The 14,859-nt window shown below is 43.9% G+C and overlaps 1 protein-coding gene and 1 long non-coding RNA gene across 2 annotated transcripts in view; one reads left to right on the top strand and one right to left on the bottom strand.

Annotated features, from left to right (window-relative positions):
* The window catches only part of LOC138445724 (uncharacterized), a 15,682-nt gene extending 1,156 nt beyond the window's left edge, over positions 1–14,526 (top strand). Inside the window, exons 2-3 of the long non-coding RNA XR_011258980.1 lie at positions 12,655–12,987; positions 13,389–14,526. This is a non-coding gene — a long non-coding RNA (uncharacterized lncRNA). The remainder of the gene's footprint in view (positions 1–12,654; positions 12,988–13,388) is intronic.
* The window catches only part of NTAQ1 (N-terminal glutamine amidase 1), an 18,335-nt gene continuing 14,812 nt past the window's right edge, over positions 11,337–14,859 (bottom strand). Inside the window, exon 6 of the mRNA XM_069599938.1 lies at positions 11,337–12,007. Coding sequence (XP_069456039.1) covers positions 11,898–12,007 — 110 coding nt within the window. The 3' untranslated portion in view covers positions 11,337–11,897. The remainder of the gene's footprint in view (positions 12,008–14,859) is intronic.

The raw sequence follows: 14,859 nt of genomic DNA on the forward strand, positions 1-14,859 counted from the left end.
CATCAGGCCACTCTGCGTCCTGCCTCCCTTTCTCTCCTAAGCCCGTTTCAAGGAGGATTTCATCCCCACTGCTCCTCTGAACTTGCTCTGAAGACATTTGCCAAGGCCAGTGGTCATCTCAGTCCTCAGCTTACTCAATTGATCTAATTACTCAATTATTCTCCTCTGAGCTTTCCTATCTTCTCCCTCTCCCTACCCCGACCAGCCCCTCCTTCCATCCTCTTTCTGGAGTCTCTTCATCTCCTGACCTCTAAGTGTAAAAGCTCCCAGGGCTAGCGCCCCCACGTCTTCAGTCTACACTCATTCAGTCAATGATCTCATTGAGTCCTGTGCCTTTAAATACTATTAACTGAGGTCTCCCCAATTTATATTCACAGTCTGAACCTCTCCCCTGAATGCCTTTATCCAACTATTTGACATCTCTTCTTAGACATCTAACCAGCATCTCAAATTTAAGATGCCCAAAATAAAACTCTTAATCCTCTTCAACACTCCTCCTCCCCAAGATTTCTCCACCTACCATCTTCCCCAACTCGGTAAATAGCAGCCATTCTTCCACACACAGTGTGTGTCCACTGTCCGTTTTCTCTACCAGAATGTGGGCTCTGTGAGTGCAGGAGCTTGTTTTCTTCACTGCTCAATCACCAGGACAGGAATGCTGCTCGGCACATAGTAAGAGCTACTTGCTGAATGGATGAAACACTTCCTCAAGGAAGCCTCCCAGTCCCCTTTAACTGCCGGGAGCCAGTGTGAGGAATCCCGCCCGTGACAAGGTCATGAGGAAGGAAGCTGACATAAGCAAGGCGTGCTCAGACTTCAGGGACCCCTTTGGAAATTCCTAAGCATGTACCCCAACAAAAATCTGCCGGCTTTTGTGCTCTGCTTTTCCACTCTTCTGACATTTTCTGGAAAAAGTCAATTCAGGGCTTTAGTCTTCTTTATTTGAAAGAGTGTTTCAATCCAAAAAACCCTCTGATGGCTTTCTAGCCTGCCTGCAGGACTCTTACAGCTGCGCATGTGATTGTTTGAGGCCTCCTGACCTCAGGAGGCACAGGAAGCTTAAAACATCCTAAGAATGTAGGAGCTTCCGAGGAGTCAAAATCTTTAGAACAGGACTGATTAAAAGTTTCATTTGTTGAGTCAATGCTTGCTGCCAAATTTTCATATCCTTTATTTTTAGATACAGTTGGTATATAGAAATGCAAGTAGTAGACCTGGTATTAGCAACATTAGATCTTTAAGTACCTTCTTTGTTATATCCCACTGCACCTTTGTTCTATAGAGATGTAACTTTAATGCTTTAAGGAGATGTAGATTAAAGAAAAACACTTCAGGGGAAACAAAATTAACATTCATTAAGGAAGAGAGCCAAAAAGTGTTAACAAGCCTCTTGGCCAGAAGATAATGTAAATCACCTGAGACCTTTTGTATACAAAATGATGTATAGAAAGAGTCTGAGCTGCGAACGCTACATAATTTTGTGTTACCCATTGATCTCCGTGTTTTATCAAAAGTATAAAAGGCCTTCTGAACAATAAAGGATGGGACCAGTTTCTCGGACCAGCTTCTTGGACCAGTTTCTGGAACTAATCTCTCGGCCTGGTTTCTTGGGACTCTGGCTCCCCCCGTGTCTTTTTCTCTCTCTTTTTTCTTCTCTCCCTTTCCCTCTCTCTGCTCTTTACTTTAACTTCAGGCTGAATCTCCACCTGGGGCGCGGAGGCTCGCCAGGTCTACTTACTTGCCCCGGCTGTTAAGACCCGCACGAAAGGGAGCTTAAGGCGAGGCACCCTTAGATATTCAAGCGGGCGCCGGTGGCCCAACGTAGATGGTGCAAATTCCTTGTCTGGAATTTTATTGGTCTTCCGCGTAAACCAAGCTATTCAGCCCTCTTTCTCCACTTAATCTTCCTACTACGCTATAGTTTCTTAATCTAATCTTATATCAATCAATAAACAAGTCTTTCCACGCCAACGCCGTCCACCCTTCGAATTCCCTGGATCCACCGGGGCTGGACCCCGGCATTTAACCAGATAATTTCCCCCATTACACGTTCTCATGGGGCTTCCCAAGTGGCTCGATGGTAAACAGCCCACCTGCCAAGCAAGAGTTGCAGGGTCAATCCCTGAGTCCTTGGGAAGATCCTCTGGAGGAGGAAATGGCAACCCACTCTTAGTATTTTTGCCTGGGTAATCCCATGACAAAGGAATCTGGCGGGCTACAGTCAATGGGGTCGCAAGGAGCCTGACACGACTGAGCACGCACGCACGCACGCACGCACGCTCACATGTGCGCTCACAGAACTGTTACTTCTTGACAGCATTCACAGCTGCAATTGCTCAGTCATTCGATTGCTGCTACTCTCCATCATGAGTCTATAAGCTACAGGAGAGCAAAAGCTACTCTGGTTTCAGTTACCAGCATCTATCCTGGGGCCTGAGGTTATAGAGTAAGCCCTCAATAGGTAAAAACAATAATATTGGTGTTTTTTTAATATTTACTTTACTTGGCTGTGCTGAGTCTTAACTGCAGCACACTGGATCTTCACCCTTTGTGGCAAGATGCAGGATCTTTAGTTGCAGTGTGAGAACTCTTAGTTGCAGCATGTGGGACCTAGTTCCCTGACCAGGGATTGAACCCAAGCCCCCTGCATTGGGAGCTCAGGGTCTTAGCCACTGGACCACCAAGTAAGTCCCTAGAGATTCTTAAATGAATAAACAGATAATATAGGCTAGGAGTTCTCTCTCCAGAAAAATACACTCATATACACACTCAGTGTGTGTTAGGACTCCAGGCTAGGGACCCTTTGCCTTAGTACATTCAGGCTGCTGTAACAAAATGCCACAGACTAGGTAGTTAATAAGCCTCAGTAATCTACTGCTCACGGTTCTAGAGGCTGCAAGTCCAGCATGGTTGGCTTCTCATTGTATCCTCACATGGCAGAAGGGGCTAGGGCACTTTAGGGGATTTCTTTGATAAGGCCACTAATCCCCTTCATGAGGGCCCCACATTCCTAATCTTTTAAAAAAACATTTATTTGGCTGTGCCGGGTCTTAGTTGCAACACAGCCTTTGATCTTCGCCACAGCATATGGAATCTATGGTTGCAGCATGTGGAATCTTTACTTGCAGCATGTGGAATCTTTTACTTGAGGCACTCAGGATGTTTCGTTGCGGCATGTGGGATCTAATTCCCCGACGAGAGAGCGAACCCAGGCTCCCTGCTTTGGGAGCACAAAATCTTAGCCACTGCACCACCAGGGAAGTCCTCCCTACCCCCTACTAATCTCTAATCTCCCTCACACACACAGACAACATGCCACCTCCTAATACCATCCCCTCTGGGGGTCAAGATTATACCATATGAATTCAGGGAGTGGGTTGGAGGAGATACAGATATTCAGGCCATAGCATCCTTGCTGAATTCCAACAGGCTAAAGCTACTATGCCGTTCACCAGGGTGAAATACAGGGATATTGTTCCTTCTCTACGTCTGTTTGGTCAAGGCACACAGGGAAGTATTGATAGATATTCTGACGAAATATTCTCATTAGTCGGGGTATTTCTGAACACTCTTCTCAGAAATGGCACAAACAATCTCGTCCAAACAGGATCGGGAGGGAAAACAGGGGGACAAAAGGCAAAAGAATAGGCCGAGATAATCCCTCCCGCAGAGCATTCCCGTCATTTCTCTGCCAAGAGAAAAAAACAGTAGCAACAGTTGTCTCACAACCAAATTCAACCTCATTGACCAGCTGCGGCTGCTTTATGTGGACAATTACACACCATTTCATTGATTTTATAACAAGCAGCGCTAGTGGAAAAACACTGAGAGAACCTCATAAATGTATATTCATTCACGCAGCAAATGCTCATGGAGCATCTATTGTGTGCCACACGCTGAAAGACAAACAGTATGGGGGGACTACTTAGCACTTTCTGTCCACACTGAGTATCAGAGGCTGATCTGGAATAGTTATAATACAGCCTCAACACCACACTGCAGTTATAACTAGACAGCTTCTTTCACTCGGTGTCCTATGAAGGCGACAAAAGGACTTGCTTAGAGAAATTGTCATCAGCCTCCAGAATGAGTAGTACAGAATCAGCTCAGTTGGTAAAGAATCTACCTGCAATGCGGGAGACCTGGGTTCGATCCCTGGGTTGGGAAGATCCCCTAGAGAAGGGAAAGGCTACCCACTCCAATATTCTGGCCTGGAGAATTCCAAGGACTCTATACTCCATGGGGTCGCAAAGAGTTGGGTACAACTGAGCAATTTCAAATTTCAAATATTCACTTTCAAATACTGTATACCTGTAACCGAGCCCCACAGAGCAGAGGCAGCAGTGCTAACATGAGTCTCCAGCCCTCGCCCACTGAAGAGCTGACAGTAACCCCCAACCAGGGGAACCAAGTAAATGATTCTGCTCCAGCCTGGATTTTTTTTTCTGGCCCTAGGGATGCTCACATGTTTCCAAATTTTCTGGTTCTGTAACATCTGTACTAGAATAATCACTTCTTCCTTCAAGATCCTATTAAGTAACTACAGAAAAGTTCTTTATTTTGGCTTACATACAATGTTTGTTCGAAGTGAAATCTCTACGTGCCAAGTCTTTACCAAAAGATTGCTATACAACAGGCTCCTCCAAGGTTCGCCCTCTGCTTTACAAGCGAATGCGAGTGAGGTAATAAGAAACATACTAAAAAAGGACAGAGGTTCTGTCCCTTGAACCTGAGCATTCTCCATATGTCTTCTCTTATAGGGCAGTTCTGTCTTACTCATCATGGTCTAACTTTGCAAATGGTAGGCATGTAATACACCCTGGGTGGGTGGATGGATGGATGGAAGAAGGGAAAGAGGGATGGAACCTGCTACCTCGTAACTTCTAACTCTGTCTCCAAAATGTATTCAAGGCAAATGACTGAGACTTCCTCTTCCCTGAATGGTTAATTATGTCTCAGGCTTCTAACCATCAGTGACTACAAACCTGTCACTTTTTTAGTAATCCCAAATCTTGATGATTTAGGCACATATCCACCATCACTAGGTCCAGCTTTTTAATAACCATTCTCCACAGAATTTCTGTGCATTGTCAAGGGTTCTTGCTATTATAAACTGAACGTATGCAAGCCCCTCACTAGCTCATCAATCCTATGTAAGGTCATTTTCTACTTCCAAGTCCTGAAGAGGTGGAGACACCCTTGGCCGCCTCACTCTCACAAGGACCCCCGCTCCCCACCGGCACCCACTGACCCCACTCCCTTCCACCTGGCTCACTGCAGCTATGCCCCACCTAACACGGCTCCCAAAATCCATCACTGACCTAGAGTCAACCGTTGACTGACCAGCCTGAACCACTGACCAAGGCTTCACTGACGAGGCAGAGACAACCACTGACTCACACATGGAGAACACAGACTTTCCCCTCTGTCTACTGAGGTGGAATTAAACACCCTGAGTTCTGAAGGAGACACTGAGGCCACCGCTGACAATTCTCTTCACACAGAGAACTCTGAAGTAGATTATGACTATGAAGATTATAGTCATAGATTATATCTTCATAGATTATATCTATGAAGTAGATTATGATGTCACTGCTGATTTTTCCAAAGAACCCATGACTGAATCCCAGGAGGAGCCCGACATCTTCATGAGAAGAAACAAGCCCAGCTCAGTGTTTGTTTTGGTTTTTTTTTTTTTTTTTTTCAGAAAATGAAGCAGATTCTCCATTAGCTGTGACCATCACTCTGCTAACCCCAACTTTCTACAGAGATTCTGAGCCTCTAAACAAACCTGCTGTGCTGTGCTTAGTCACTCAGTCGTGTCCGACTCTTTGCAACCCCATGGACTGTAGCCCACCAGGCTTCTCTGTCCCTTGGGGATTCTCCAGATAAGAATATTGGAGTGGGTTGCCATGCCCTCCTCCAGGGGATCTTCCCAATCCAGGAATCGAACCCAGGTCTCCCACACTGCAGGCTGATCCTTTTCCATCTGAGCCACTAGGGAAGCCCAAGAATCCTGGAGTGGGTAACCTATCCTTTCTCCAGGAGGAACTACCCAGCCCAGGAATCGAACTGGGGTCTCCTGCATTGCAGGGGAGTTCTTTACCAGCTGAGCTACCAGGGAAGCCTGTGAACAAGCCTACCACTCCTTAACAGGAGCTTGAATAATCACAAAAACGAGTAGCGAGACATTCAGTATGAGGACAAACAGAAAAGCAGGAATTGTACCCAGACAGAAAAGGGGCCTCTTATGCCCCCTTTAATGTGGGCTCAGTAGATGTCCATTTGAACTGAAGAGCAACTCCCCAAAAAGGCCTGATGAAACGGAGTTTCACAGAAAATAAGAGCTACAGCCTCAGGCTTTATCATCTTCTATTCTGTTGCTCTGAGTCAACCGCTCAAATCCCAGCCTGTCAGGCCATTGGCCCTCCACTGTTCTCCCTTGAAGCCCAAGACCAGCCACTTTCAAGGTTCCCCAGGGCTGAACTGGGCCCCTGGTGACACAGTTCATTCCCTTCACTCCCAGAGGACAGGGCTCTGACGCGGGTGGGAGTGGGCTGAGGGCGTGCTGCATGAAGGGGAGCACACCCGTGCTGCCCGTGCCACCCGTGGTCCCTCTAGCCACCAGGCCTCGTTGCCCAGTCCGGTCCACTCAGCCAGCTGTCTTCCTCACTCCAGGTGACCTTCTCTCAGGAACCTGTTTTCCTCTCCTCTAGCTAGGACAGCTCAGAGGCCTCCTAGTCCATCAGACAAACCTGTACATACCCGAACTGTAAATAAAGACAAGATTCACTTGGCTTCCTTCCCACAAGGCTCTCGAACCTCATGCAAAACAAAAGGCATGGATGGACAGCAGTGTTCCTGAACATTCTGTGAAGGGCAATAATCCCACAAACACTGTAAGACACTGAAGGGGCAGTTTGTGTGAGAACACCATGGACCTAACTCCACCTGGAATATCAGTCTTATTTCCAACCCCGTAGAAATACCCTGACAGGCCTTGAATGGGCTCTGTATTAATTATCAGGGGTGGTGGCTAAACTGCAGAATCAAGGTGCACCAGTAACTCTGTGACTTAAAAAAATACGTAAGTGTGTCTCTTAAGGAAACGCTCTACAATACACTTTTCAGGCAGGCCTGCAGCTCAGCTCCATGGGGTCATTCAGGAATCCGGCTGATGGTGGTTTTGCCATCTTCAGTGGGTGGCTTCCAAAGTCATTCTAGTCACCATCATATGGAGAGGGTAATAGGCAGGAAGGCCAGGGGTCTCCAAACACAGGAAACAGGCTGCAAGTGTTAGACATTTTTTATCTGCCTCTTAAGTGGCAGGAGGAAACAAACAAGTGTTAGATTTTTTTCCCTTTCGCTATACAAACTTAAGAGGTTTCTCTTAAAATTCTGTGTTGCCATAACGATTATCTGGCTCCACCAGAATTTAACTTTTCTCAAACCTTGAGCTAACCAATGCGCTTTTCCTATGGAAATGTTTGTCTTAAGCTATGTTAATGTACTATGTATTTACCCTAGACTGTGTCTTCAAGTCAGTTCTGAATAAGACTCAGAATCGACTTGACAAGCCAGTATTTTTTACTCATACATTGGTCCTAATCTATGTTAATGAAAATACATATTGCTTGGAAATCTGCCCTTCTTCAAGATTCATGTCAATCGTTTTATGGCCTGGGATGACTCACCTGGTGCTAATGTTATCTCAGTGCATGTTGTGGGTGAGGGGCCTGGTGCCATTCTCTGAGTTTTGAGACATTTCCTTTCTCTACTTAGCAGACTGCTTAGTAGGTATATAACATCCGGCTAAAGGCTAACAGAGGGGCACTCTTTCTGCCCCCTTGTGATGTCTATGTCAGAAGTTTTCTCTATCTCTTTTATACTTTAATAAAACTTTATTACACAAAAGCGCTGAGCAATCAAGTCTCACTGGCCCTGGACTGAATTCTCCTCTGGGGGCCAAGAATCTTGGCCTCTTTCCTGGTTTAGCAACAACCTTTCAATATCGTGCAGTAGGCAAGGGGGGAGAGATGTGAAGGAGGGGACTGACAATGTTTCACAAGTTATCCCTCTAAGTGGCATGCACCCCCTCCCCTTAGATCCCAACGGTGAGAACCTGGTCACATGGCAACACCTAGCCGCAAAGGACACTGGGAAATGTAGTCTCTGGCAGAACCACCACAATGCCAGCTACAACTCCGTGACTCTAGAACAGGGGACAGCGAACTAGAGCCTCATGGTCAAATCCTCCAGCCCCCAGATTTTACAGTTTTATGGAGCACAGCCACACCCACTCATTTACACACTGTCTACGGCTGCTTGGCTGCTTACCTGCTACGAAGGCCAAGCCTCAGCTGAGCAGTTAGTTATAGATGAGACCTTACAGCCTGCAAAACCTAAAACAGTTACGATTTGGCCCTTTATATTAATAGAAAACATTTGCATCCCCTTTTCTAGAAAAAAAAAGAATGGATTCAGTCGGACAATTAGCGGGCTACACTTTCAAAATTTATGTCAAAAACTGCTACAAAGATGCATGGCCAAAAATACTCCTTGAACTTTTTTCTTTGGTTGTACCAAGAGACTAAAACAACTTCAGGACTCTTAAATTATGAACCATGCACACCATAGACTACAACATATCCTTTAAAAAGAATGAGGAAGTTCAATTTGTACTGACTGGAAAATATCCAAATATATTAACTTTTAAAAGTAAGATGTAGAAGGGTACTTTTAGGATGTTACCATTTGTGGAAGAAAACAAAAACCAGAACTAATACATAATAATAGTAATACTTAATAATTAATACATTAAACATATATGCTTACATGGGCACTAAAAAATTCCTGCAAGGATATAAAAGAAACAGAAAACACGTTACTTCTGGGTAGGGAAATTAGAAGGGAAACTTAAGGTGAGAATGGAAGGGAAGGGTACTTTCTATCATATACCTTTTCCCTCTCTTTTGGATTTGTACAATGTGCATGTACCAGCTATTTTAAAATAATTATTCGGCAGTGAAAAGAAATGAAGCACTGATACACCCTACAACATGACCAAGTCTTGAAACCATGATGCTCAGTGAAAGAAGCCAGTCCCCAAAGGCCACACAGTATCTTATTTCATGTATGTGAAATATTCAGAATAGGCAAATCCACGAAGACAAAAAAAATAGTAGATTAGTGGCTGCCACTAATGGAGGGAGGGGAAATGGAGAGTGACAGTTACGGGGTGTAGGGATCCTTTCAGGAGTAAGGAAAATTTTCTGAAATTGACAGACAACGCTGAATAAATTAAAAGCCATCAGACTGTATACTTGAAAAGCATGAATTGCGTATTATTTGAATTCCATCTCACAAAAGCTACTGAGGGGCTTCCGGGGTGGCTCAGTGGTAAAGAATCTGCCTGCCAATGCAGGAGACTTTGGTTCGATCCCTGCATCGGGAAGATAACCTGGAGAAGGAAATAGCAACCCACTCTAGTATTCTTGTCTGGAGAATTCCATGGACAGAAGACCCTGGCAGGCTACAGTTCATGGGGTCATAAAAGTCAAATACAACTTAGCAACTAAACAACAATTAAAAATGAAACCGAGAAAAACCAGAGTTCGTCTTTACTTCCACTGCTAATGAGCCCTTCTACTGACAGACACAATCATTTGCAAAAGCCATGGTAATACCCACAATCAGCTATAGTCAGTTCTACTGACCTGGGAGCCATTTTATATCATGTAATTGCTTCCCTGTCAAGATTCTCAGAGATGCCTTATTTCTCTTATTTTCAGAGTCAATTACAAATTCTACTTGAGTCCCCTGCATTTCTTGAAAGCTCCTCTTCCCACACAGCATTTATCAGTAATTTATTCAGTTCTCTCACACACGCTAAGGATAAAGAAAAGCGAATCTGACCGCAGAGAAAAGTAAAAGCACAGAGAGACAATGGTAACACTTTTCTGATAAAATCAACCGTTCTGAAGAAAAATCTTGCGAGGGAAGCTACCAATCAGTTAGAAGTGACAGCACTCCTACTCACACAGGCTGAAGAGGAAAAGGAACCTTCTGGTCTGTGTACCTGTTAAGTTCAAAGGCTGGGGCTGGCTTGAAGCACAGGAAGATGCAGGCACTGAGAAATGCCCCTGGGGCGCCTGCTCTGCAAGGCAGCAGTGAGCAGGCAGGTCCTTCTTCTACTGCAGTCAGAATGCTCCCAGCAGCCCCAAACTCCCAGGGCCCTGGCCCAATAGTCCTGAAGGAGCAAGAACTTCTCTCTCTGAATGCCAGCACAGCAGTTCCAGAGAACCCTGGGACAGGTCACTCTCAAGACTTGTGCAGGGGTGGGGTCCACGCCTGGTCCAGCTTAGGCAACATGCCTTTATCTATGGCCATGGGGACTCTATGAAATATGCGAAGAAGTTTCTCAAAAGGTACTGAAGGAGTGGTAGGTAGAAAAAAACAAGAGTCCTTACTTCCTCCAGCAAGTCATGACAATGGCCACTGGATATGTTGACAAAACCTTGCTCACCACACTGGTTAGAAGTAGGGGGTTTTCAATTTCAAGGCAAGGTGGCTGGGAAGTTCAAACTTAACACACACAGATAGTCTGACTGGTCTTCACCAGACATAATTTTGAATACCATATTGGAAACCTGCTCACTAATTGGCAAGGGGAAAAAAATCTACAGAGATGCAATTTATAAATCAGATCACAATCCTTTGTTCCCTCTGAATGTTTCTGCTCAAGGCAAGTATTTCTGGGGTCCAATTTGCCAAAACTTATCTCCTTTATTGTAGTCACGTACTTTTTAAATGACCATCTGAAACGCAACAAAGTCATCCAAGTATAGGGTCTATACTGAACTCTAAATTACAAACATAATTTAGGCTGTATTGGTATGCCTCTTACCAGAGCTGATTCACTTTCTCTCAGCATCTTCCAGGTCAGCTGAACCAGCTGGATACGTGGTATTTCCTGAGACTGATTCTCGAGGAAATGACTGCAAGTGTCCCTCCAAAGCACAAGGCAGGGGATGTGAATGGAAGTTTCTTAGTAAGCAGAAAACACACCTAAGAGCGAAAGCTTGCACAGCCCTATTATAAGAAATGTGCTCCTTTTTACAACAGAACCATGGAGTATGTGAATGAGAACTATCGCTATATGCTGCTTTAATGCCAAACATCTTTTATTTGGAATTAGATGATGAAAGCCAAAGTTCCAGACACATCTTCAAGAAGGAAGACTGATCAATGCACTCTGAAGGACGTTCCTGTCTACAACTGAGACAGTCTTGGGTATCCCAGATTATCAAGAGGGACACAAAATCTTCCAAACAAAATTAATTTAAGTCAATTTTATTTAAAAACATATAAATAGGCCAAAGAACCCTTAAGCCTGAGAGGGCTGCAAACTTTTCTAAGAACATAATGGTCCCAAAAGACTAACATTTATTGCTGATTCAGCTCACAATGGCAGCCCTCTTCAAGCAGCAGCCCAGTTACTAGCAAACATTTTACGGGCCTCTTTTATGAGCATCAGAGATACACAAAGCAATGGGCCACGGCCCTGCCCTCAGGGAGCTTACAGTGGAGCTGGAGAGACATGATACATCCAAAAGAGACACAAAGTCCACATATCAATATCATAACAAAAAGCAATTACTGGCCTAAGTCTTCATAGGTTTTAACAAATGAACAGTAGGTATATCTGAGCAACTACATCAAGTTTCAACCTGACATATCAAAAAAATGGTTTCTATTTATTCTTTTCAATTCAACTGAATTAAAAGGGGAAAGCATAATTCCAAGCCAAATGTACCATAATGTTTGCTGTCTCAGATGAAGGGGTAGATTGTTCAGGTTCTAGGGTTTCTCTACGGCACCACATCCAGAGATCAAGTTCAGTAGTTCTGGCTGCTAAACCGATGTACAAACTCAGACAGCGAGTAGACGGCTCCCCATCCGACCTCAGGATCCATGCTGATAAAATCATTCAGGTTCATCTTGGAATCTACAAAATATATGAAAGAAATGTCCACTGCAGGCACAATTCTGGTTTAATAGCCCCAAAGACCAACAGTAGGGAAAATTATTCAAAGGTTTCATAAGGGATCAATATCATTCTGTGGTATTCTTATCTCAAATGTATAACCTCAACTGAATCATGAAAAACATCACACAAACCCAAACTGAGGGACACTATACACAGTCACTGATCAGTATCCTTCGAAAGGGTTGTTGTTTAGTTGCTAAGTTGTGTTTGACTCTTTCGTGACCCCATGGACTTTGGCCCACCAGGCTCCTGTGGACATAAGACTTCCCAGGCAGGAATACTGGAGTAGGAAGTTGCCATATCACGAGGGGATCTTTCCAACCCAGAGATCAAACCCACATCTTCTGCACTGGAAGAAAGATTCTTTATTGCTGAGCCACCAGGGAAGCCCCTTCAAAAGGGCAAAAGTATAAAAGTAAAAGAAAAAAGAAATTGTCACAGATGAAGGAATGTGAGGAGACATGACAACTACATGTACTATCCTGGGTTAGATTCTGGACCAGAGAAAAGAAATTGGGGTAAAAGTCACAAGCTATAAATAAGGTCTGTAAGTGAACAGTACTGTGCTAATATTTTTGCACTGATTTATTATTTTCTTGCTTTAGATAATTACGCCATGGTTTTCTCAGATACCCTGGAATTTGAGTAAAAGGTACAAAGGAACTTTCTGCGCTTTTTTACCCAACTCTCGAGCAATCTGAAGTTATGTCAAAATAAAAAGTTAGATGAAACATGCACAGATAAACTGCTGATCTACTGGATAAAACGGCCAACTTACAGAAAAATTCAGAAGATAGAAGAGATGCAATCTGCAAAACCAGACCTTTTCTCCCAGATTCATTGCTTCAACAAATAAATTACAAGGAAAAAAAGAGCTGGACTAGGAATCTCTACATATTAAAAAAAGACTCCACAGAGACATAACAACCAAGCACAAGGTAGGGGTTTTATCTGGATAATAATTCAAATAAATGTACCATAGGAAAAAGATTACAACTTTATGAGATAACTGTGAATCTAAACACTGACTAGAGAGAGAAATGCTGATTTTAAAGAACTGTTAAATTTTTTAGCTGTAATAATGACACTGTGGTCATACTTTAAATACACTAATCCTTATATTTTAGAGATTCATACTGAAATATTTAGAGTTGAAAGTACCTAATATCTGGAATTCACTTCAACATAATACAAGAAGGGGGAAAGTGGATAGGCTATCAGCCATGAGCTGATAACTGTTGAAAGTCTCATTTTCTGTCTAGTTTTGTTTACAATTTAAATTTTCCATACCATACATTTTTTAAAAGTGTGTACACATTTCTTCTTGTCCTCATTAAAGAATAGTTATAGAACTATACTCCTATCAAAAACCGTCAGGAAAGCGGACAAAGTATATTCAGCAGCTCTTTCCACAAGCCAGACAATGGGCAACACGGCCGACGGCTCAGAAAGCAGAAACAAGGGAGGGAGCCCTAGGACCCTCCAGTTCACTGCCCAGGGAGCATTTCCAGGCCACAGCACAGAAGGAGCAACACGAACAGCTCGGGGGTTCTGCCCGTGGGAAGAGAGACCTGAGTCCAGCAGGGCACAGTGGCTACGTGCTGGGGACAGAGTGTGGAAGAGGACGCAACTACGCAGACAGTGCTCTGGACTTCTGCAGAGGCGACTCAGCCTCTACCCCCAAGTCTGCCTAAGGACTGAACTCATGAAGCCAGGAAAGAAGCCCAGAAAGCAGCTGGTCTTAAAACTCCCAGAACTTCCATAGTCCCCACCAGCCAAGGGGGAGAGAACCCATAACACATGGGCATTTAGCAGAACCCTCAAAAGGGTTACACCTGAGTAGCGGGGCTAAATGAGGGCAGGGTGAAAGGCTGCTGAGAATCTGCACTGCACGCTCAGTTGCTTCAGTCGTGTCCAACTCTGTGCGACCCCACGGACTGGAGCCCACCAGGCTCCTCTGTCCACAGGATTCTCCAGTCAAGAATACTGGAGTGGGTTGCCATTTCCTCCTCCAGGGGATCTTCTCGACCCCGGGATGGAACCCGCGCCTCTTATGTCTCCTGCATTGGCAGGCGGGTTCTTTACTACTAATCCCACCTGGGAAGCCCATACTGAAAGAGCAAGCCTTAACTGTAAGCTAGAACCAAATCCAATATTGTTTTTAAAAGTACCTCAAGATCTAGCAACTAACAATGTAAAAGTCACAAAGTCCAGCACCCGACCAAATAACATGAATCACACAAAGAAACAGGAAAACGCGACTCAACATCAGGAACAAAATCCATCAACGAAAACAGACTGAAATGACAAAGATAACGCAACCAGCAGACAAGGATCAGCTATTATAAACACACTCTGTATATTCAAAAGGGTAGAGGAGAACGTGGGCACAACAGAGAGAAATGGGAGATATTAAATCAGCCCCAAGTGGAATTTTTAGAGATAAAAAAATAAAATATGTAAAATGAAAAAAAAAATGCACTGGATGGGATTAACAGCAACTTAATGCAGCAGAAAAGATAAATGAATTTATAGGCAAAATAATTATTCAAAATGAAACATAGAAAAAGTCTGAAAAAAAGTGATCATTGACTTCAGAGAATAAGAACGAGGCATCTAACATATGCGTAGGTGAAAGACAAGAATTTTTTTTAAAGGGGGAGATAGAGGTGGTGGTCAAAGGAAACATTTGAAGAAATAATGGCCAAATGTTTCCAAATTTGATGAAAACTATAAATCTACCAATCTAAGAATCTGAACAAACCTCATGTGGACTAAATCTAAAGAAAACTACAGTCCATCATAATTAA

The sequence above is a fragment of the Ovis canadensis genome, chromosome 9 (assembly GCF_042477335.2).
Source record: "Ovis canadensis isolate MfBH-ARS-UI-01 breed Bighorn chromosome 9, ARS-UI_OviCan_v2, whole genome shotgun sequence".
Lineage (NCBI taxonomy): Eukaryota > Metazoa > Chordata > Mammalia > Artiodactyla > Bovidae > Ovis > Ovis canadensis.